Raw genomic sequence first — 24,018 nt, 5'->3', positions numbered from 1 at the left:
ACAGTACGGGTAAGTCTTTGCTTGTTTCCCTTTGAACCAGAAAATATCCTGATTGATTGGCACAGTTGATTAATAGGGCAACTGCCTTGTGCAAATGAGTGACAATGGACTGGCTGACTGACCCACATTCCCCCCCCAAAAAAAACTCCAAAAATGTCCCCTATTCCCAGTAAACGGGAGACACACAATATCAGTGTAATAAAAACAAACCTGAGTTTTAGAGCAGTCGAGTGAATGGAGCTTAGGGCACTTCGTGCCTTACTTTCTAAGATTCTGTGTTCTAATGGGATCCAGGATTACCGGTTCACCTATTTTATGGCACCCTGTGGCAAGATGCGGTTGTAAACTCAGCACCAGATTGTACGTACGGTTTCAAGATGCAGCTGGATTCATAATAACCGAGGGGGGGAAAAAAAGAAATTAAAATGACATCAGGAGATTTTCATCAAAGTCTTCTGTTGTATCACTAAAGGGGACATGTACTGTATAGTTGACGGCAGACAGACAGAAAACAGCATTAGATGTTGAAGTTTATGGGGTCTTACAGTGTTTTAGGTTAACATTGATCTTTGAGGGTCACTGTGCAATATTCTTTGGCACCTCCAAGCCTGTTATAAGGGTCACCTGCAAACAACAACAACAATAACAACAACATTAAGTCAACAACATTAAGTCAACAACATTAAGTCAACAACATTAAGTCAACAACAACAACATTAAGTCAACAACATTAAGTCAACAACATTAAGTCAACAACATTAAGTCAACAACAACAACAACAACATTAAGTCAACAACATTAAGTCAACAACAACAACAACAACATTAAGTCAACAACATTAAGTCTTAGTGTGCAGGGAGTTTGGCTATTGCTCTATATCTATTGCTTCAAAATGCCTAGAGTTCAAAAGCCAAGGATTCTTAATAGGACTGGTTGTTAAAGGTCCCTTAATATATCAATTCTATCTTGTAGTTGAGGATTTAACCAAATTACAAAGACATTTTTCTTTAAACCTCCATGAGCTTTTCTGAAGCAACTTGGACTCACCTGGACATTCCGGTTGAGGCTGACCGCGGGCATAAAGACACCCTCCAGGTTCTCAAAGGCCATAGGCCCATGCTGCACCTTGTTGACGAAGAAGGTGAGGGAGTGCTTGTTCAGGTCCAGGAGAATTCCTACGGTGGAGCCCTTACTGATGCCCCCCTCAGCTCTGTGGAAAACACACACATACAGTATTTCACTCTACTCGTACAACTTGTTAATTCCCAAGCCCAACGCACAGGGACTATTATTTTATAAAAGTCTTGAGCAGTTTCTCATCAGTTTTGCTTAATGAGGCGTGTGGAGGCATGTCATGCTTCCTCACTTCAAATTACTTTAATCACTGTTGAGCCCAAATCTCATGGAATGAATTCTTGTTCCACTTTTATTTAGGATATACTGTGTGTACCCTGAACCGCAGATTTGCAAGACTTTATGAAATCCTCTCTCAGCCCCAGATACCGCATTTGAAGTGGGGATCTCAAGGGAGAGAAAAAAAACAACACTCACGTCACGAGTGTCACTAGTAGTGAAAGAAAAAAATGGCACCTCTTATTAGAGCAACGCTTACCAAACTCAAATATGGGACTCTTCCTTTGATGATTGCCTGGATAATTGAGTGTAGTGAGTGTAATGAATGATTCAATGAATCTCGATTCTGTCTGACAGAAGGGAAAAAACTAATGAGGATGAAATGAAATGGTATTTGTACCAACAAAAACCTAGTTGTAACCCCACATCACAGGGAACCAAGATGAAAAAGAGAAATAACATGAAGTTAGTGCTCTGAGTGGGAATAATTGTGTCTACTTTAGGTCTATTGGTTAGATGGTGTGTGATGGGAAAAGAACACAGCACATAGGCACACACTTAGGCACTCTGAGATTCCTTTGAATGAAAAGTGCATTAAAAATAAAATGAATTATTATTATTTTTATCACATAATCAGTAAGGCCTTCACTCTGAAGTGAGCACTGAAAGGTCTTATATATGACTCACGCAAGGAGCAGTTAGTCACACATCACAGGCCCATTCCTCACCTGTTGGTGTGTGAGTTGTTGTGCATGAACCAGGAGCGGTTGTTGTCCACATACATGGCCCAGGCCTTGTCATCCTTGCCCAGCATCATGTCCTTTGTGGTGTTGATCCTTGCCACACCAAACGCCGGATCCGGGTGGTTGTCGTAGCGGTCGATGTTCAGCTCCCAGTAGTGCGTGCCCTTGGAGAAGGCGGCCGTTCCCATTACCACGCGGTCGTCGTAGCTGTTGCAGCTCACCGTCTGGTTGTCGTTGGACAGCACGATGTCCCGGTGCGCCGAGGTCGGGTCGAACGCGAACCAGGCCACTGCAGGCACACACCGAAAACAGCAGTCAGAACCACAGATGCCACAAAAACCCTTCTCTCCTCTTAGCACCTCGCTGCCCGCAGACGCTGGCCTGACCTTGCGTGTGAACTTGGTGAAGAGGCAAAAAACGTGAGGAAACGAGGCTGATGGCGTAGCATACACCTCGAAAGTCCTGCCTGATCAGCGAATGCCACATGCTGCGGTTTCTATCTGCTGCCGCTGCCAAACGTGAGGTGACACATTAAATATGCAAGGCGCTAGTGATGAAATATTAAAGTTGATGTGCTCATTTGAAAGTCAAGCGACTGGATTAATTCGCATTCTGATTCGGCAGTGCTTTCTACCCACAAGGCAGCCGTGCGGTGTGCAATCTGCCTTCTGCGTGGCTTTCATTACCATAGATCCTCTAGAGATACTTGAGGGAGAGAGAGACGCCAGCAGTGTTTGGAAATAAACAGCCGGATCTGGAACACGGCTGCAGAGGACTGGCATCTCTGCCGCAACATCCATTTCAGGGCTTCGGTGTATTACTGGCAGAAGCCGCCACTGATCCCCTACTATGTGGGCATGGTTTTCCATGGTTGTCCTCAGGTCTGAAACCGTCTCAGATCCAATCCCATCCAATCCCCCATCCCCCATCCCCCAGCCTGGCTGATTCTGATCATCTGGTTGGGTGTTTGGCCATCTCCCTCATGAGTCTCCATTTATCACAATGAATCAATAGTGTCGGGCACCGTGTCTCTTCTCTGCTGCTCTGCCGTGAGACTGGACTCATTAGGGCCCTGGCTGTCAGCCTGTGACAAGCAGGGAGGTGGCAGCCACAGCCAGCTCCATGTCAGCCAGCATACATCCTTCACAGCTCCATCAATGCTGGCACTGATCACCCCTGTTCATTTATTTACTCCAGCTTCACTCAGAACATTTCCACACACACACACAGCTTCACACGCACCAGATAATGTAGCCTTTTCACCGGGATCCTCTAAGACTCCTCATACTGAGGCCACTTGCAGTCTTAAAAAGATGCCTGCCTTGTTGTCTGATGGCAAAACACAACTGGGGACAAAGCTAGCTGTACATATTAATGGAAGTATACACACACACACACACAGAGACACACACACACAAATGAAAAATCAATTTCCTGGGAGCCGTCACTTCCTTGTAAGGACATAGAAATGTGCCAACACGGGCAATTTCTCGACAATGACATTTTATATTAACACAAACACATTTCCTTCAAATGCACCTCAAAGCCTGTAATCAAGGACACAGGCAGACACCGCGCTGGTGTAGCTTCAGCGGTGTGCAAGGCAGCCAGGAAACTGCCTCCCACAGGAGCGGCTTAGAAAGGGGAGTATCCCCGGGCACTAATTAAGACGAGCGTACCCAGTCGGGGTCCCCTCGCGCCCCTTTCATGTTCGCTCACCAGGGCCACACGCAGAGGGACAGAGGGAGAAAGAGAGGAGGAGGAGAGAGAGAGAAAGAGAACGGGAGAGGCTCACCATCGGATGTCTTCAGAATGACAGTCTTGCTGTAGGGCCCGACCCCAACGGAGTTGTAGGCCTTGACCCGAGCATTGTAGGAGCTGTTGAAGTGGAGGCCATCCACAGTGCACATGGTCTCCTTTCCCACATACACCTCCTGAGGAGAGAGAGAGAGAGAGAGAGAGAGAGATGGATGAGAGAGAGGGATGAGAGAGAAAGGGATGAGAGAGAGAGAGAGAGAGATACATGGTGAGTTGTATTTTCAGCAACAGAAAGGTTTCTGCTGTGAGGTGCCATTAGTAGTGCCCTACTTTAGCATCAGTAGAGAGGATGTTGTAAGTTAAACACAAAAGGCGGAGAGAGGAAAGACATAGAAGAAGAGAGAGCGAGGAGGCAAAATCACACAGGAAATGATACATCATGAATTATGAAGCAGGTGATGGAGGATCACATCTGCAGGCTGAATCCAACTGGCATCTGAACAAGAGCAACATCTGGATTTGTTGCTCTTTTTCTGCTCTGACGAGCTCATCAGCCAAATTACTGATCAAAATAAGCATTATGTTGATTTTTTACTTTCATATTTGCTTGCCATCATTGGCGTTTTCATGAGGCAAAAATAGGCGGACATTCTCCAAAACAACAATCACACAGTGACACAGTCGCCCAGGGTTTCTAAACCTCCAGGAGAGACTCACCCTGTACTGGCCCCCGTTGCCATCATCCAGCTCCAGCACATAGGCATCCACTGGGGCCGGTGGGACTGCACTTATCCTCCACGCCAGGGTGACGCTGTTGTTCCTGGTGCAGCACTTCTCCAGCTGCAGCAGGGGGGCTGAGGGGGCCGTGGGGGTCTGTGCTGGAAGATCAACAACCAACCGAGGGAAAAGTCACCATCACCATCCCCACGAGCAGTGTCAAGCAGTGTGAGCTTTAAGAAATGTTTGAATGGGGGATAGGTGCAATGGACACATGCACAGGGGGGAGGAGAGCTCTGTTTGAACCGCCCCAGTCCAGCTCTAAACAGCGGAGTGGGCAGTCAGGTCTCTCGACACGGGGAAGTGAACAGGGAGTTGGGTTTTTTTTTTTTTTTTTATAGGCTTAGTGAGTTTTGGGGGTTTATCGTAGCAGCTATGAAAAATACCTCCTGTGCTCTCCGTCTCTTTCTGGTCACCTGCATGCATTTGTTTCAATAATGGAGTCTCCTGTACATCTGAAACATGATATTGGACAGAGTATGGGTGCATGGGTGATTTCTCAGCAATCCTGTAGTCAACACAGTGGAACTGGGATGGTTTATAAGGGTTAGCCTCAGGGGGAAACAAGGAAACATTCACCTCATCCATATTTCATTATGCTGGCCTGCAACTGGGGATGTCAAATTCAATTCAGCAACTGAGATGGATATTTTAATATAGTGACATGAAGATGAATGTGAGAAAGCATTTCTGTGCGTCTCAGCTGGATTGACTTATAAAAACATAGTTTTCACACCAGATAGGGCCAGTCTGGGCAATGATATTTCTTGAAAATTCAATTGTATTTCAGTATATTTTCCCAATGTAATATTGCCAATGTTTTTTCCAGTCACCATAACAATATTCAAGCAGTCTAGTGCAGCACCCAAGGAAGCAGTAGAATACACTCTTAGGGTCATTGGAAATAACTGATTAGGAAAAACCTCCTCATTCACATTCAAAAAACAGACTTTCATACAATACGAACATATACATGTATAAGGAAATGGAAAACATAATAACCAGAAAATATTTTCAGTCATTACTTTTATGTTTTCCTAGTAAGTGATAAGAAGAAGAAGTAACTGTGGTTGATGTGTGTGTGTGAAGGCTGGGCATCTCACCTTTGCTCTGAGCGAAGTCCAGCTGGATGATGGTCTGCAGCAGCGGGTCAGTGTTGAGGGTCAGGTCAAACTCCGAGCCAACTTTGGGCTCCAGAGCGCTCTTCACCCATTGGTCCTGAGACGAGTGCACACGCTTGATCAGAGGGTCTGAGATCTGTGGACGGAGACGCGGATGAGGAAATGGTAACGGGAAAGGCAGAAAGCGATACGATATAAGATGCGATACGACACAAAGCGATACGATATAAGATGCGATACGACACAAAACGATACGATATAAGATACGATATGACACAAAACGATACGATATAAGATGCGATACGACACAAAACGATACGATATAAGATGCGATACGACACAAAACGATACGATATTAGATGCGATACGACACAAAACCATACATTGTGATACGATATGACATGATATCCCTCCATCTGTAATGTCCCCCAAGCAACATATTACGCTAATGTTCCTCCCATTACCCTCAGCGGAAATGCTACAGGGAAGATGCCACAAAGCCAAATGCCTGATGGGTAAGGTGTGTCTGCAGCCTCGTGAGGGTCCCAGAGATTTGCAAGACCTGCCAGGGGCTTTCATGGTGCAGCACAAATCAATCCCTCATAAAACATTGAAGTGGGAAGGGATCCGCCGCTGCCCCATTGGAGGAGCTTTTAACTCCATTTCACTGTCTCCCATAGGCCTCACTCTGAACCTCCGGGCGAATCAAACACTCGAGTCAGAGGTGCGTGAGGATGAGAGGAGGCCTTTAGATACTAAAAACCCTCATCCTAAATCCACACTGCATGTAAGTGAATTTTCTATGCCTGTGAAAATGAATGCTAGATCATTCTGAAGCACCTATAAACAGTGTTTTGATTTAAAAATCTGTCCACTTTCCTACTGTCGAACAAGCTATAACAAATGAAAGTCCGTTTCAACATCTCATGCTTAACATACAAATATGAAAACTAATTTTGTCATGCTTGTGCAGAAATAATTTTTAAAGTGTATGATCAGGTCCATAATAACAGACAACAGTAGCACTCAGTGACGTGCACAGGAATTTTGAAGGGCAGTTGCTCTGCCCTGGAAAAAAGGGGCAACACAATATTTATGACGCCCCCGTCATGTAATCGCAAATTTTCACAATATCATTTTAAACTGTCTCTTACCGCGGGTGCCACGCCCCCGTCATGTAATCGCAAATTTTCACAATATCATTTTAAACTGTCATTTTAAAAAATATATATATTTCCTTTGGAGGGGCAACTTCAGTCGAAGAGGGCAAACGGGCAGTTGCCCAAGCAACCTTAGCACACTTCTGTGCACGTCCCTGGTAGCACTGGTGAATCGGTCCCCTAAAACAAAAGCAGGGCGTACCAGGAGGAAGCCGCTGGGGTCGTTCTCTTTGATCACCTCCAAGCAGAACTCCATCATGCCCGTGGTCTGGCGCAGCTTCATGGTGCAGTGGGTGATCTGGTCACGCACCACCTGCAGCACAAACCAGCAGAATGAGCTCATGTTACAGACATGGACGACACACAAACATCTGCACATACTGTACATAAAAATATCTCACTGATCAATTGCTTAAGGACTGTTGAATTCATTGAATTTGTTTCTTAAATATAGATATTTTTGAAATATGCACACAATCCTCCTCCAAACAGACACATATCAAACACTACCATTTTCATATTCATTGTGTAATACAGGTTTGGGAAGGTTCATTTTGAAATGTAATAGGTTACAGCTCACTACAGTTACAACTACACTTATTTTGTAATTCAATGAATTAACTTACATGATACTAGTGACTCCCCAACCCTGCATGCTTAATACATAACCATAAGAGTCAGCTTCCTGACACCAGTAGACCAAAGAATATTTTGATAAATCTGTCTTCACAAAAAATAAGAAATATAATTATTGCCTTTTCAGATATGGCATGCATGCAAAAGGCACACACACACACACACACACAATATGAATAATCAGACAGTTTGCCAGCTGGCGAGTGTGATTATCTGGCAGTAGGCCAGCATTGTGGACATTGTTTTGTATCATTTGGTCCTCTTAGCACTTCATTTCAACTCTCTGTGAAGATTAACATCATGGAACGTGCTCTTCCCCTCCCATCTCCCTATAAAATGTGTTCAGCCTGTCCAATTAGTGCCAGTGCATCTCTGACACTTATATGCCTCACGTACGACCTATATTGCCCTAAATTGTTTCAGCTGTGTACTGCGCCAGTCATATGTAGCTGTGGAGAAAAGCATTTGCAAAATGAATTGTGTGCTAAACGAATGGGTTTTCACAGACAAAGGCAAACACACACACACACACACACACAAGGTTATACATTTTCACAGATTGAATGGCCATTCTCTAAAATACAAGCTCACACATACATATATTCACACACACACGCACGCACACAAACACACACACACACACACACACACACACACACACACACACACACACACACACACACACACACATATTGTCCCTGGTTGATGTTATACGGAGGTCAGCAGAGAGCAGAGAGCAGAGAAGATGGGATTTGGGTGGCTGTCAAAGCCATTCATTCACAGCTAATTAAAATGCATCTGTCTGTCACCATTGTTCACGCTGGGGATTTCTCACGGCTCAATGGCGCAGGTTTCCTGACATACTGAACATGAAAAGTCTGCCAAGCCCAAGTCCAATTTCAAAACATTTCCTGCACAGTTCCAATAAAAGCAGACACCCGATTGTGTGTATTTACATGCCAAGAGATGCCATGAAAACAAAAACAAAATGAAGCTGATGATACACCTATCAAATTGTATAATCTTTCATGACTAATCACGGCAATAATGTAATTAATCTACCAACACATTCAGGCAGTTTGCACAGCCATCATTTATATAATCAGCAATTATTCACCTGTCAAACACTTTAATTACCATGTCCTCTCTCGAACGAATTGTAGACCGGAGGGTAGAATTCCTAATTATGTAGATGCCTCATGAATAATAGAGACCATAGTGATTTGATACTCGCTGCACTTATGATTAATGTTTTAAGTAAAAATGTGAAAAATAATTTTAAATACTTTTCTAAGTGACCTAATGTTAATCCTACAGAGAGGACCAGGGCTGATCTGCGCAGCCTATGGATTATGTCTGTGGATGAACACTGGCCGCAGTCACAAGGCATATGAGGACTGACTATTGTGGCGAAAGAGGCCACTGCTTAAAAAAAAAAAGAAGAATAAATATATAAATGTTAAAAACCCTGCTGACAGGGCTGCTGGCTCGGAATGAATGAATTAGAGTAGAAAATGACGTTTGCCGTCAGGCTGACACAAACATAACACGTCAAGTCATTAAACAGAGGGCGCAGCAAATGCCATACTTCTGGGAGGTTTGTTTTTTTCTTTTCCTCTTTTTTTTCTTTTCTTTCTCTCCATGTGAGTAAACACTGGCTCTTGGCCCATTTTAGTCAGTGATGCTGCAATATGCAAAATAATGGAAAGCGTCGGATGGGAGGTATTCCATCAGACAATGTTTTGATGTCATAGTCCTGACATTCCAAGCGGAATGAAATGTGATTAAATCGATTGTTTCAGGAGGAGGATTTGTTTCTCCAAACATATGGTTGAGTGCAGACTGAATCTGAACTCACCATTCTCTCAGTAATCCCAGGCAAAGGCCACAACCTTGCTGTGGTTTTATTTATCACCAGTGCTCTCTCTCTCTCTCTCTCTCTCTCTCTCTCTCTCTCTCTCTCTCTCTCTCTGTCTCTGTCTCTGTCTCTGTCTCTCTCTCTCTCCCTCTCTCTCTCTCTCTCTCTCTCTCTCTCTGTATATCTATCTATCTCTCTTCCTCTTTCCTGTGCTAATAACAGCAGCTGTCTCAGGAGCTCCAATCCCCTGGCCAGCACGTGGCAGGCTGGCACCATTCCATGTGACCCACTGGGGCCTGGGGGCTTTGCGTTAAATCCTGCCAGCTGCCTCTTCCCGTTGCCCCGGCTGGGGCTCGGGCACTTTCACTGGGCACCGGATGGATGCCCTAATGCCCCCTCACTGCAGCCTCCTCTGCCCTAGCTGCATCGGACTAATTCAACCGAGTGGCGACAACTCATTAGACATGATGATAAGGTTAATGGTGGTTCAAGAGGGGTATAAAGGCCAATGTTTTGACCAACGCTTTCAAAATCATGCAAATGGAAAAGTCATGCAAAAAAGGAAAAGAACCCAAAACAAACCCTTACTGTAATTGGCCCTGTCTCAGGCCACCCCAGTGGCAAAAGCCGATTTCACTGTACAAAGAGGCCATGAAAACGTATTGTTGAATAACGATGTGGGGCGAAAAAATATCCTTAATTTAGGCTGAATTAGGACTTTTTCAACAAGGGAATTTATACCCAACACAACAAAGAAGTTCCTCTGCTTCTCTTTTAATGGTTCCTCAGTGTTGGCCTGAGGGCAGACCATGTGGCAGGGGCGGTGGAGGATTGGGCTGTGAGTGTGTGTGACCTACTCCATAGTTCATCTTAGGATTCTGCACTCTTCAGCTGACCTGGATTTGTGTGGCAGAGGGGTCATGTGTGTGTGTGTGTGTGTGTGGTGAGCTTCTGCTCTCAGTGGGACATGCTGTGTGTGTGTGGTGAGCTTCTGCTCTCAGTGGGACATGCTGTGTGTGTGTGTGGTGAGCTTCTGCTCTCAGTGGGACATGATGTCCGCAGTGGACCACATATAATACCACTCGTCCCCGTCTCCCCACTACAGCCAGTGGACCACACATAAGACCACTCGTCCCCGTCTCCCCACTACAGCCAGTGGAACACACATAAGACCACTCGTCCCCGTCTCCCCACCACAGCCAGTGGACCACACATAAGACCACTCGTCCCCGTCTCCCCACTACAGCCAGTGGACCACACATAAGACCACTCGTCCCCGTCTCCCCACTACAGCCAGTGGACCACACATAAGACCACTCGTCCCCGTCTCTCCACACTACAGCCAGTGGACCACACATAAGACCACTCGTCCCCGTCTCTCCACACTACAGCCAGTGGACCACACATAAGACCACTCGTCCCCGTCTCTCCACACTACAGCCAGTGGACCACACATAAGACCACTCGTCCCCGTCTCTCCACACTACAGCCAGTGGACCACACATAAGACCACTCGTCCCCGTCTCTCCACACTACAGCCAGTGGACCACACATAAGACCACTCGTCCCCGTCTCTCCACACTACAGCCAGTGGACCACACATAAGACCACTCGTCCCCGTCTCTCCACACTACAGCCAGTGGACCACACATAAGACCACTCGTCCCCGTCTCTCCACACTACAGCCAGTGGACCACACATAAGACCACTCGTCCCCGTCTCCCCACCACAGCCAGTGGAAGGGGTTCTTGATGGGGCAGATGGGGTCTTGTCTCGGGTCATTTTTGTCTGAGAGTGACACCCAGAGAAGATGCCAATCTGTCAGGGGTATCACTCCATACGGAGGCTGCCGACCTACCTTCAGTTTGTACTCGCGCTCCTTGGCCACCTTGGTGAGCAGCTTGGCTTTCTGCCGCGTGAGGGCCTCGATCAGGGAGTCACACTGCGCCACCAGACAGGCCTCAAACTCCACACCGCTCTCCTGTGGCGACACACACACACACACACACACACACACACACACACACACACACACAGACACACACACACACACAGACACACACACACACACATCAGCACCTGTGAGAGGTGGGTCGAGGCAGTACTCCAATAGAATAGAATAGAACATGAAGAATAAGGTGGCTCTGATGAGGACATATGGCAGATGACCATTCTGCCCGGAATATGCTTGTGTTTATGATACATAGGGAGCAGGACGTTAAATCAGCAAATACTATTCAAATAATAAAATCAAATGATCAGCATTAGCATACATTTATATTGGCCCACAGAGCAGACTTCCACATGTGTACATTCAAAGTTTAAAATATAATACCATTATGTATTTTGTCATATAATGTCTTTTTTAATGTAATTTAGCTAATGTGGGTATTGTTTACTGATTTGTATTTTGTTCATGACCTAGTTTCCCTGAAATGGAATATTCTGTGCAAGCAGGAATGAAGTCAACCATTGTTTTTAGCAAAACATTCTTGCCTACAAACCAGCATGTGAGGTACATCGTCACTGGCAATACCGTGCGTCTAAAGTGAATGTGATGCATTTTGACACTTAATTTTAAAGATAAATAGCAATGCTGACAAAACTGCCATTGTCAAGTCCGTTCTCTACATTTATTTCCCCGATCTACTGGAGCATTTCACGACTAATATGGAACGTCTGCCTGTTCGTCATTTGATTCCCCCCCCCCCCCCCCCCCCCCCCCCCCCGTTCTCAATTATGCCGCATCTCCTTGCATTAACCACTGATCTAATCGCGAATGGCGTATGAGCAACTGGATGGCAACCGTGCAGACCTGACTCTTCCATGCACCCAGGGAAGTGGGCTAAATCTTCAGCACATTGCACGGGACTTAACAAAGACAAGAATCCCTCAAAATCCAATGTGAAAAAAGGGCCTTACACACATTTTCATAGCTGATAAGACGTGACAGTGTTGTAAGGCTGTAATAGCCTAAATTGTCTTGGGGAGGACTCAGGCTCAGTGCTGATTGTGTTGGTGAGGCTGCTCTCCCGGCAGCCTCTGTAGAGCATGTGGCTGCAAACAGATACTTCCCTGCCTGCTGGGTAGTAAGAAGGGCTTTAGAAGTAGTGCCAGCCTAAAAATAAAAAAAAGACCTCCATAATCCAGAGGGGGTTTTTTTTCTGCAGAGTTGAACACAAGAACAAAAAGTGACATTGCTTACCCCACATTCTCAATATGGAGGTCTGAGACTCTCCGCAGAGAATAGTAACCCATTTCCTCTTTTTTATTTGTTTGTTTATTGGTGTGCAGCCGTCTGGCATGAAAAGAAGATTTCCCAGTCTCGTACCAAACTCCTACTTCTCATTGTAAAAAGCAAAGACACATGTTGTGCATTCCTTTTCAGTGAAGCAATATTACCTTGCAAGTGTTTCCATGGAGGTCACTGCATCTTCCCTCATTATTTCCTGGTTGTGCATTCCACACACTCTTTGTTCTAGTGTCCTTGGGGACCCCCAGAGAGATTTCCAATAAAAAATTTTTTTTTTACCTGGATCTGCTGCAGCATGTTCTTCAGCATAATCAGAAACTCCTTGGCATCCTTGGCTTTGTCTGACACTCCATTTAAAGCCTGAGAGAGCTGGCCCTGGGTGGCAGAGAGAGAGAAGAGGGGGCAGAAGGTGAGCTGACACACAATGTGTAGGAGAGAGACAGAGACACCACAACAGCCTGCAGAGAGAAACGATACTGATTCAGAAGAGGCGCGTATGGACCACAGTTCAGTGAAGAATTCAGCATATGAAATGCATTAAAATTCAGTTGTTATTATTGTCATTCAGAATTTAAGCAGGCAGTGATGGCAAATATCTTTGCCAATGTACATCAACAGTAATAAAAGCCCCACTCACAATAAAAAGAATAACCCGGTAGACATACAGGCACTGACATGTCCGGTGTCTGTGAGTATTTTTAATGCATTTTCTTGAGTTGTGGTTGTTATCTTTGAGCCCGGTGTACTTTTTTTCTGATACCCTTGAGTGACGAACAATCATGGGGAACACGGACCCCGACTGAGCTCAATTTGGCCAGCTTCCACACCTCACACACCCACCTGCTCCACTTCCTCCACACCCCCATCCGCACCCCGCCACCCCCCGTGTGGCCCTCAGCCTGGCAGGCACCGGAGCACCTTCCATCAAGCCAGCCCTCCACACACTGCCTTAATGCGCCATCTGCCCCAGCAAGCTGTCTGCTGCGTGGCTAACAAGGGGATGAGTGATGCCCTTCCTACTCCTCCTTCTCCTCCTCCTCCTCCTCCGCCTCCTCCTCCCTCTTTTCAAGCCTCTGCCCTCCCTTTCCCAAGATGAGATGACTTTAGGGTGGGCCAAGGCCACAATCTTTTGCTCAGGCCTTTCTTGGTGGGGTTGACCTGGGACCAGTAGGTCAAAGCCACAAAGACACAAGGGCTTGTTCCAATTAGTGGAGAGCCTGTTGTTTGATCAATGGGCAACTGGTTGGCATTTGGTCCTTATAAGGGGACAGACTTTAGTTATTGACAACGGGGGGGGGGGGGGGGGGGTTGGGGGGGGCTTTGGCCAAGGTCAACAGCAGTGGTGGTGGAGCTCACTCAGGATGCGAGTCATGTCGCGCTGGCTCCTGCACACTTTGATAGGATATGCTAGCTGGCCTTGGCAGGACAACCAGGACTTGGATGACTGAGAAGCAGGACGCCTGGCTGCTTTGAAGGAGATTTGAAGAGCAGCGCACTGCTGCACCAATCCCCCCCCCCCCCCCCCCCCCCCGCCACACCCACCCCTCCTCCACCATGTGACAAACGAATGGCCAAGCTCCCGCCAGACGTGACAGAGATGGAAAAGAACATTAGCGCGATTTGGCCGGCGAAGGATGCAAGCACAGCCATTGTTTGGAAACATCTCAAAGGCATTGCATGAAAGTAGGCTGGAGTAGACGATCGTTTGGGAAAATGGATGTCAAAATATATCAAATTTATGAACAAAACACAGTCACCATCTCCACCATTTCCTTTCAATACCTCTGTTTTCAGTGAGGTTTTTATTGTCTATGTCTGGTGTTTATGTGGTGGTTTACAGATAAAAGCATGGGAGAAAAATGGTGAGAGGGAGGGAGAAGAAAGAGAGAGAGAGGGAGGGAGAGAGAGGTGGTTAGGGGGAGTATTTGTGAGTGCTTTTCCATGGCGCTAAGTGCAGATTCATTTTCAGCTGCACAGGCCTGTTTGTCATGTAACTGTAAGACAATACAAATCTGACCTGATCATCACACTGACCTTGACTGTGCTGAGTCCGCAGGGATATACGCGTCATGCGGGGTGGGTCATCCTCCTCTCTCTCTCTCTCACCCCCATCCTCTCTTCTTTTCTGCCTCTCTCTCTCTCTCTCTTTCCCTCTCTCTCTGCCTCTCTCTTTCACCCTCCCTCTCAGCAGCTGTGTCATTAACTCCCCACATCTGGATGAGAGCAGAACCAATCTGCAGCCACAGCTCAACCGCTCACACGTACACACAAATCTCTTGAACTCTGTGTGTGTGTGTGTGTGTGTGTGTGTGTGTGTGTGTGTGTGTCTGTGTGTGTGTGTGTGTGTGTGTGTGTGTGTGTGTGTGTGTGTGTATGTGTGTGTGTGCGCGTGCGCGCGCGCGTGTGTGTGTGTGTGTGTGTCTGTGTGTGTGTGTGTGTGTGAGTGCCACTGCGGTCCAGTGAGCAAGACTGATGTTTTGTGCCCTGTGCACTCAGGCCAGTGTGCATCACACAACAAACAGCACAGAGCTTTCTCTCCTCTCTCCTTTCTCCTCTTCCTCTGCACTGAACCAGGCCGTGCATTCTAAGCTGCCACCACGCACATTATAGGCTGAGAGAGAGAGAGAGGAGACCAGGCAGCAGACTGGGGAGAAACCAGGCCAGATTAGAGAGAAAAGAAAAAAGAAATCTACAAAATGCTGCCTACACAGCTGATGCATTGTGATGTATACTGGCTGATACTATAGAGCCGTATTATAGAACCATTGAAATATTGATGAAACTTGTAACTTGCGATTAATAAATGCATGACTATGTAGAATAGCATTTGTTGCTTTGATGTGAGACATTCTTCAGATCATCATTATGCTGTAATTCTTCCCTATCTTTAGCCAGGGGGACTGCCAATGAAAACTAGCCTTTTGGCTACAATTGGGTGCATTTACTGTACATGTTAATGTTATTAATGCACACTGTCCCTCTTCATCAACTACACAAATCAATCAATCAATCATCATAGCTGACTCCTTCAGTGCCCCAAAAACACACGCAGCAATTCATTTTCCCTTGTTCAGTATCAATTTATCGGGGAATAGTCCTACATTTTCATGTGTTGAAATTAACGGCATTAACAGAAAACGTTACTAATTGAGCTCAATGCTGCTCAGTAGCCATGGTAACATGTGAGCTGAGCAGATGCACACGAACAGTTGAAACTACACTGAGGTCCTGCGTAAGGAGCTACACACTCATACTGACAGAAATAGCATTGAGAAACTTATGTCCTTCCTTCCATCTTGGTTGCCTTGGTTTCTTATGCAGATGACTCTGTCCCAGTTCTCATTGGCTGGTAGGAGAGAGATAGAGAGAGAGAGAGAGAGAGAGAGAGAGAGAGAGAGAGAGAGAGAGAGAGAGAGAGAGAGAGAGAGAGAGATGGAGACAGTGTGTGTGTGTGTGTGTGTGGTGGTATTTTTGTGTGTGCGTTTATGTGTGTGCCTGTGTGTTTGTGTGGTGGTAGAGGTAGAGGGAGGGAGGGACAACTAGGAAAGAGAGAGTGAGTAAGTGTGAGAGTGAGAGTGAGAGGCAGAGAGGGCAAGGATGAGTAGGAGAGAAAGATAGGATGAGTAAGAGAGAGACAGGGAAAGAGATAGGGTGAATCAGAGAGAGGAGGATGAAGAGTGGGTGAGTGGGAGAGAAAAAAAGAGAAAAAGAACAGAGAGAGAGAGAAAGAGAGAGGAAGACTCATTCGCCAGTTGGAGCGCATGGACGAGGCACACAGATGCATTCAAGCCGGATACATTAACCTACATTCTCTCCTGCTCACCCTGCTCAGTGAGTAGGAGTCACAGAGCCTCTGTGTGTGTGTGTGTGTGTGTGTGTGTGTGTGTGTGTGTGTGTGTGTGTGTGTGTGTGTGTGTGTGTGTGTGTGTGTGTGTGTGTGTGTGTCTGTGTGTGTGTGTGTGTGTGTGTGTGTGTGTGTGTGTGTGTGTGTGTGTGTGTGTGTGTGTGTGTGTGTGTGTGTGTGTGAGTAGGAGTCACAGAGCCTGTGCTATCTCTGGCCCTGGCCTGCCTGTGCCTGAGGTACTCATGCGCAGCAGCAGCAGTAGCAGAAGCAGCAGTGCAGGCTTTCATCACATCCAGCGCCATCTGTAACTAGATTTCTCCAGCCCTCTGCTCTCTCCATTCGCTGGTTGCAGCCAGTCACTTGGAATGAACTAGAGCCTTCGCAAGATGGGATCCTTCAATTGCCAAAATGATCACAACAGCCCCCAACACACACACACCAACAAACACACTCACACACACACTCACACACACACACACACACACACACACACACACACACACACACACACACACACACACACACATTTCCCTCCTCCTTGTCTTAAATCTTACCCACTATATCTGCCCAACCACAACCCATCCCCTCCCAAAAGACCAGCACCAGCAGCTCCATCTCTTTGATCCAGTAGGGCTTTCTCACAGATCCCTATCAGTAGAATGGGTTTCAGAAGCTGATAATAACACCGAAAAATAAAACAAAAGAAAAGGCGGTATTCATAAGGAGACGAGGGCACCATTTTTCCAAAGAGAAGGAGGCAATCCATCATTTGGGAGTGGCCATTTTCATCACATTCTAATTGCATTCGGACCAAATAAGAAAGGGGTCAGAACTTCCAGTGCCGTATTAATTTTTCATCAGCTCAGCAGGCTATCTACCCACGGTCAGCCTTACAGTAGCATCCACACACACACACACACACACACACACACACACACACACACACGCACACACACACACACACACACACACACACACACACACACACACACACACACACACACACACACACACAGACACACACGTACACACACACATGCTCTCTGCAGCCTAGGCATTCTGTTCCCCTTAATGCAGAGTTTGGGTCCGCAGTGAAGGGCTTAAAATAGATGCTCGTGGTGTTTCTGCATGGCTACCCAAAGCAAACGGTGCCAAAGTGACTGTCCCTCCAGTTCCCTTCTTGCCTGTCTCATCCTGTTTGGGAAACATGCTAATATATTCTGGTGTGCCCTCAGAGGCTCAGATTGTTTTGCCACTGTGTGGATGGATCGCCCCCCCCCCCTTTCAGAGAGCTTGTAATCAAATGAAGCTTCACTGACAAAAACAAACAAACATCAGGAATGCAATGTATTCCTCAGAGGTTGAATTCCCATTTACTGAACTGAACTGGCATTCCCTTTTCCCTGAAACAAAATCATTTGATGACTACTGAGATTTTGTAATGCAATTTGTAATGCGTGACTTGAGCAGGCAGTCTCCACCAACAATGTTACACATTTCCCCAACAACTCACAATCCAACAACCCAACTACAATGACAATTCAATACCACCACATGGCCCAACTGAATGAACCAGTGTTTGTGTCAGTAGTAGTTTTTCCACAACCATCCTTATTGACATGGCCCACAAACAGAGCCCTAAACCCCACAGAGAGTGGACAGGGTCAGTGGATCACACACAGGACAGTAGGGAGTCGGGCTCAAGGCAGATTCAGCTCTGCTGCCCACTGTCAGAGCTCCATGTCCCCCCACTCCCCTCCACTCAGTAGGACAGCTCTTGCCTTCTAGCTATTGCCCATCTGCAGTGAAAAAAGTAGAGGTCCTGGTAATAGCCAATCAAATAAATGGTGTGTTCAGTTCCTGCCTGGTAACTAAATCTTAGACGAATTCTAGAATATTGATTGGTTGTCAACCCATCGTTTTTTGAGTCAATCCATCGTCTACCCACAATGTCCCTCCCGGAGCCTGACAGGGGGAGCTGCATTATCTGTAAGCACACAACAAGCTCCAATAAACTGCCTTGTCACCGTCTCCATACCACACAGCTTCCTGTCAAACCCACACTAATCTATGAGCAAGAGCAAGCAGAATGCACGCGGGGAATCTCCCAAAATATCACAGGCTTAGACAAGTGAAAGCATAAGGGCCGATACATTTCACTCTCCATATGGTTTTCTGTGTTAAACCCATGCTCATAAGCTCCCATGCTGACTGGCTCTCACATGCATGACATCAAATAGGATCATGAAACTACCAAGCAGTTTAATAGACATCTGCAAAATCAGCAGGATGGATATGACCTAGAAATGGGAAAAATGTTACTGGGAGCTGAAGCAGAGCTCACAGACAGACCTAGAGCAAAAGGGAGAGAGACAGGGAGAGAAGGATAGATAGATAGAGGAAGGTAGTGACTGAGAGGTAGACCCTGAACCAGACAATGGCACTAATTCCACCAAAGACCCCAAACTCCCCTTGATCTTCTTTTCACTGAGGCATTTTTACTGAGATCACAGCGAGGCGTAGAAATGTCAAGCACCGCTTCAGAGCCACTCAGAGACAATCTGCCCAAAATAATGGAGAGGACTCCAGCTCCTCCCTCCCTCCCCACCCACACCCGCCATACCAAGGCATGTTATTGCCTTCATTTTCCCATCTCTCCCCCTCCATCCACTATCACTGAATCTCTCTAATGTGGAATATTTTTCTGTCCTCCCACATTTGTAAGCAATGTCCTTCCTTCATCTCTCTTGACTAAATTGATGGTGGCGATGGATATCATAAATCACGTGTGGAATGCAAGAGGGAGATAGGCAGGAAGCATTCCTCATCCTTCATCTACTCATCATCTTTCATCTATACTCCTTTCATATTCTACTCATTACATATTTACTCACGTTCACACTTCTTTGATTTTCACGGTCTATTTGTGGGACAGTGCGTGTTAAGGTGAACCCATAGCCTAGTTTCTCATTGACACTCAGCATCTGGCTGAAGGGGGGGGGCCATCGAGTGTCCAATAAACAAAACACGGTTTGACTCCAGAAGATTTTAAGGACCAAAAAATCATACCATCTCTCTTTTTTAATAAGAGCCTTTGTGAGTCAGCCAGTGCTGAAAGGGAAAACGGCTTTTAGGGTTAATTTACTAAATTGACTGCTTATTTGTAAGACAACATTGTCAAGGTTTTGCACTTTGGGGCTTCAGCCCAAATCCATTATTTTAAACTGGCCAAAGCACACAGCAGGAGGCAAGCATGGCTGAGAGTCACAGCATCTAAATTCCTCCTGATCTGTGGGGTAGCATTAGGAGGGAGAAAACACAAACTGGTGACCTACTCAGAAATTAGCTTTGCAGAGCCACAGCTTCAGGCAAGTTGTAACTACAGTAAGAGTGTGTGTGTGTGTGTGTGTGTGTGTGTGTGTGTGTGTGTGTACAAGAATATGTCTGAGTAGCTTTGGGGCAGCGTGTGTTTGTGTGTTTGTGTGTGTGTGTGTGTGTGTGTGTGTGTGTGTGTGTGTGTGTGAGTGTGTGTGTGTGTGTGTGTGTGTGTGTGTGTGTGTGTGTGTCTGTCTGTGTGTGCGTGCACAGGAGTATGAAAAGGAAAAGAAAAGGACAGATTCATTAAATTAGATAAAGGTTGATCACATTTAGACTGACTGAGCAGTTTCTTCTAAATTGGTCCTGTCAAAACATTTTAAAGTTCAAGCATGCTGACATATTTGTCGCATAGTTGTGGTTGAGATGTGCAGCTTGCTTGCTACCCTCATTCTGTCTCTCACCTTGTGCTGTTTCCACATGTTGGCCAGAGGTTTCACGTCGTGTTTGCAATGCTTGCCCTCCTTGCCATCCTCTAGACAGTGGTAACACACTGGAAGCTTGCAGTTGATGCAGTACATACTGTAGTTCTCTGCGTCGTGCTCTGCACATGTTGCCGGTTTGCGCGCCGTGGCAGGAGGCTGCTGCAGGGCAGCGGGTGGCGGCTGGGTCGGTGGCACTAAACGATGTTTGGCCAGGGGTCCACGGGAGGGATGGCAACGCTGTTGACACGGTGTGCAGTAGAAAACATCGCACTGCTCGCACATCACCGTGGCATCAACAGGGTTACGGTCGCACAGTTGGCATTTGACAGCGGCAGCGCGGTTCTGTTGGTAGCGAGCCACGATCGCCTCCAGCAGCCTGTTCCGTGGGAAGCCCCTCAACCCCCGCTCGTCTAGAGAGACGTTACGGTGGCAAAGCGGACAGGTGATGGAACAGTGACGGTGCACAAGCGCTGGTGGGAACACCCGCACTCCGTTTGGCGATTTGAGGCACGGTGTGTACGACCCGTAGCCACTATCTGTTTCGCTATACATGCTCATCTTATCCATATCCAAATAATCATAGTCCGAGTTTCCCGACGCCCGGTTATGCGGAGGAGTCTCGCCTTCTGGGGTTTGTACGATGATGTTTCGGGCGCAAGCCGAGCAAACATTATGTGAACAAGGTAAAATAATTGGTTCCTTGAAAAGAGAGCCGCAAACGGGGCACTTTAATTCTTCGTCCATCCTGGTCACCGAGCGTTCACACACAACGAAGGAACGGCAATCAATGAAAGCAGACTAGCACTATTTCATATGGACAGCTCCCCCCTCTCCACGCAAGCGCAATGGGAAGGGGGTTGTTGTCGCTGTAGTCCATGTTGGAGGCAGCCTCCAGGGTGTGATAATCCTTTACCATTCAAGTTTTTAAAGAAACTACAAATCCCGTAAGACCTGTATTTAAACTCGACATGAGAAGAGCACCGATAATATCTAAGGTATGTTTATGGAATTAAGATGATTGCGTGTCATAACGTCCCCAAACTATAAAGCTCTGCATCATTAAGTATATTTATTTGTACTGCCCCTTTTCCTCCATAGGCATATTTGTGAAGTAGAAGGAATAATCAGGCACCATTCTTTGAATCAGCTGTCATTTGCCATTTGTCTATTTTCGATACTGATACGCATGAACTAATTCCTAATAGTTGTTTGTCAGTCACTGATATGAAGGGTATTTAGGTCGGGCAAGAAAGAGATATGTTGTATTCTTGTGCCTATTTTCAGTCACCTTGTCCAACATTTATTTAAGCGTGTTTGTACAACTATGGGTATTTTAAAATCCCAGCTGTGACATTTTGGATTTGCATATGATGCTTGGTAAGTATGTATGCAATGTTATTACAGCACATCTTGACACAAAAAATTGTTAATTGTAATAACATTTATGAATTTCTTATGGGTCCAAACACCCAACTTGTTCATGACCCGCAATTGTGGTTTTTAATGTTTAGATACATAAAAAGGGCTATGTTCAATTACAAAATGACACATTTTCCCATTCAAATAGTTTAACGAAAGGTGTTTCCCTATTAGCAAAGGGGGTAAACATACAGAGTGTGGCCATATTTTATGAGGAACTGTCAAAATTAATCTGTGACACTCTGCAATGTCACAGATTAGGTGATATCAGACATTGAGAGATCCCTGTTTGATGATCTGCAGACAGTTAAAGGCACCATTTAGAACCACCAGGCATGTTTCATAATGCATGCAGAACCATTAAAGCTCAGGAATATTTTCAAATGGCCTACATATAGATGAATATGAACAAATACTTTTCAAGATGTTGATATAGAGAGATGTGCTTTAGTCAAAACAATGCACAGGATTGGAGTTGATGGGTCTTATTGGCCAATGTGAGTTGTTGTGATCAGGTTCACAAATGAGAGTGAAGTGAAACCAGTGACGTCAAGGCACATGTTGCCAAATGACTCAGTGTAAGAGGAACTTTTAATGACCTGTACATGGACCAGAAGCCTCAAGGATACGATGAGTTAACTCCTCAAGCTGAAAAGAGAAATTGGATTTGGAACACAAATGTAATGTGGTGGTGAGGTGTTGTTAGTGTTATGGGTTTGTATAGGTTAGTAGTATTAGGCTGTAACATTTTTGAAACATGAGTTTGACCAATTCTTTACTGCAATACTTCTACTTTCTTGAACCCATGTTATACTGCTTTTGTCTGTTACTGTTTTGTTGTTAAGGTTACATATTATCATTTATCTGTACCTTACTGACATCCGATTTCATTACCACAGCAATGCTTATTTTATTTATGTTTTTTTTATTTGAAAGAATTATTTAAACACTTAAACAGCAATGACACATTAGTATTGCAATATCTGTCATATAAAACCATTGTACTTTACCTTTTTCATTTGTGAAGACAATTGAGGTTAGTAGATATAACCATGACATTTCCGAATCTGTTATTGTCAGTATTTACAATGATACACAAAGCATATAGAACAATGCATTAAAATGTTATAGAAATTGAAAAAGGAAAATGTATTTAATGAACATAACTTGCTCCAGATTACATTTGTAATGACTATGTGCAGTGTTTTATACCTGTTTATAGCTTACAAATTGTGATGGTTAATATTACAATGTAGAGGGTGATATTTTACTTGGGAGGACCAAAAGTGGCTAGTTGCAAAAAAAAAAACTTAAATCACTTTAGACGCGGACATCTGTTCAAACCTTTATCTAGTGGACTCCGATAGGCTGATCCAAATCATTGGTTTGTCTCGCTTCAGACACTCTCAAAGCCACTTGAGAGATTAATTTAATGCAGGGAGAAAATGTATTGTATTCATAATCAAAAAGCAGGTGAGGTGACAAGAGTATTAACAACGCATTGTATTCATTAAATTAACGGTCAATAATTAATATTAATCAAAATTTCACCAACTATTCCAACTATATTTACACCATATCAATGGTTTGCATCACCATTCATATTTCCCCCAGGTCGTGCTGTTGTTTTTTGGATACTAAGTTGGACTACTAAGAAGCACCTCAAGCCTCCTAAACTGAAAACTCAGTTGTTGTCAGACTATGTTTGTCAGACTTAATAGGCAGATCTTCATGTTCACAAATGAAAAGGTTAATTCATTAATAGCCTGCATAGTTTTTATCAACTGTCAAAAAATATGCTCTGAAGGCTCAAACACACCCAGAGGCGAGTCCCGAGCACCTTCTAGGCTAAAAGCCTCTGGAGACGGAGTTGGCATAGAATAATGGCACGTCTGGGTCAACTGCTACTGTTGATTGATAATGTACAAACAAAAGAAAGGACCGGCCCAAGGAGGGGCCTTTCTGAATATTTGATCAAGGATATGAATCTCGGTGGAAGCCAAAAACTGCGTCACAGTGATGGAAGAGCAAAGGAAGAATAGAAGAAAAGGAATAATTCATTTAATATCCCACTGTGAGGCATTGTAAACAACAAAAGGGTTTCTCGTTATTGTCAAGGCTCATTTTTGGTCTAAAATTATTCAAGCGATTAAATCTGTCAAACATGGCATGAGCTCAAAGGGATCTAGAAAATATCAAACTACTTTCACAACATACATTTATATTTACATGTGAGTCACACGAACTACAAAAATCTTCATGCAATTAGACCTGCTTTGTTTTGTGGGGATTTGGA

At 45.3% G+C, this 24,018-nt stretch overlaps 1 protein-coding gene across 1 annotated transcript; it reads right to left on the bottom strand.

Annotated features, from left to right (window-relative positions):
• Positions 1-576: 576 nt before the first annotated feature.
• trim67 (tripartite motif containing 67) lies at positions 577-21,047 on the bottom strand (the record flags this gene model as incomplete). Its single annotated transcript, XM_080860619.1, has 10 exons — positions 577-624; positions 1,048-1,210; positions 2,082-2,385; positions 3,892-4,030; positions 4,572-4,732; positions 5,735-5,888; positions 7,115-7,225; positions 11,265-11,387; positions 12,939-13,034; positions 20,283-21,047. The coding sequence occupies 10 exons, from the start codon at positions 21,045-21,047 to the stop codon at positions 577-579; spliced, it is 2,064 nt and encodes a 687-aa protein (XP_080716745.1).
• Positions 21,048-24,018: the final 2,971 nt, after the last annotated feature.

Source organism: Sprattus sprattus (genome assembly GCF_963457725.1).
Source record: "Sprattus sprattus genome assembly, chromosome: 2".
Lineage (NCBI taxonomy): Eukaryota > Metazoa > Chordata > Actinopteri > Clupeiformes > Clupeidae > Sprattus > Sprattus sprattus.
Note: the sequence above shows the minus strand (reverse complement) of the source record. Positions and strands in the feature narration are given on the sequence as shown.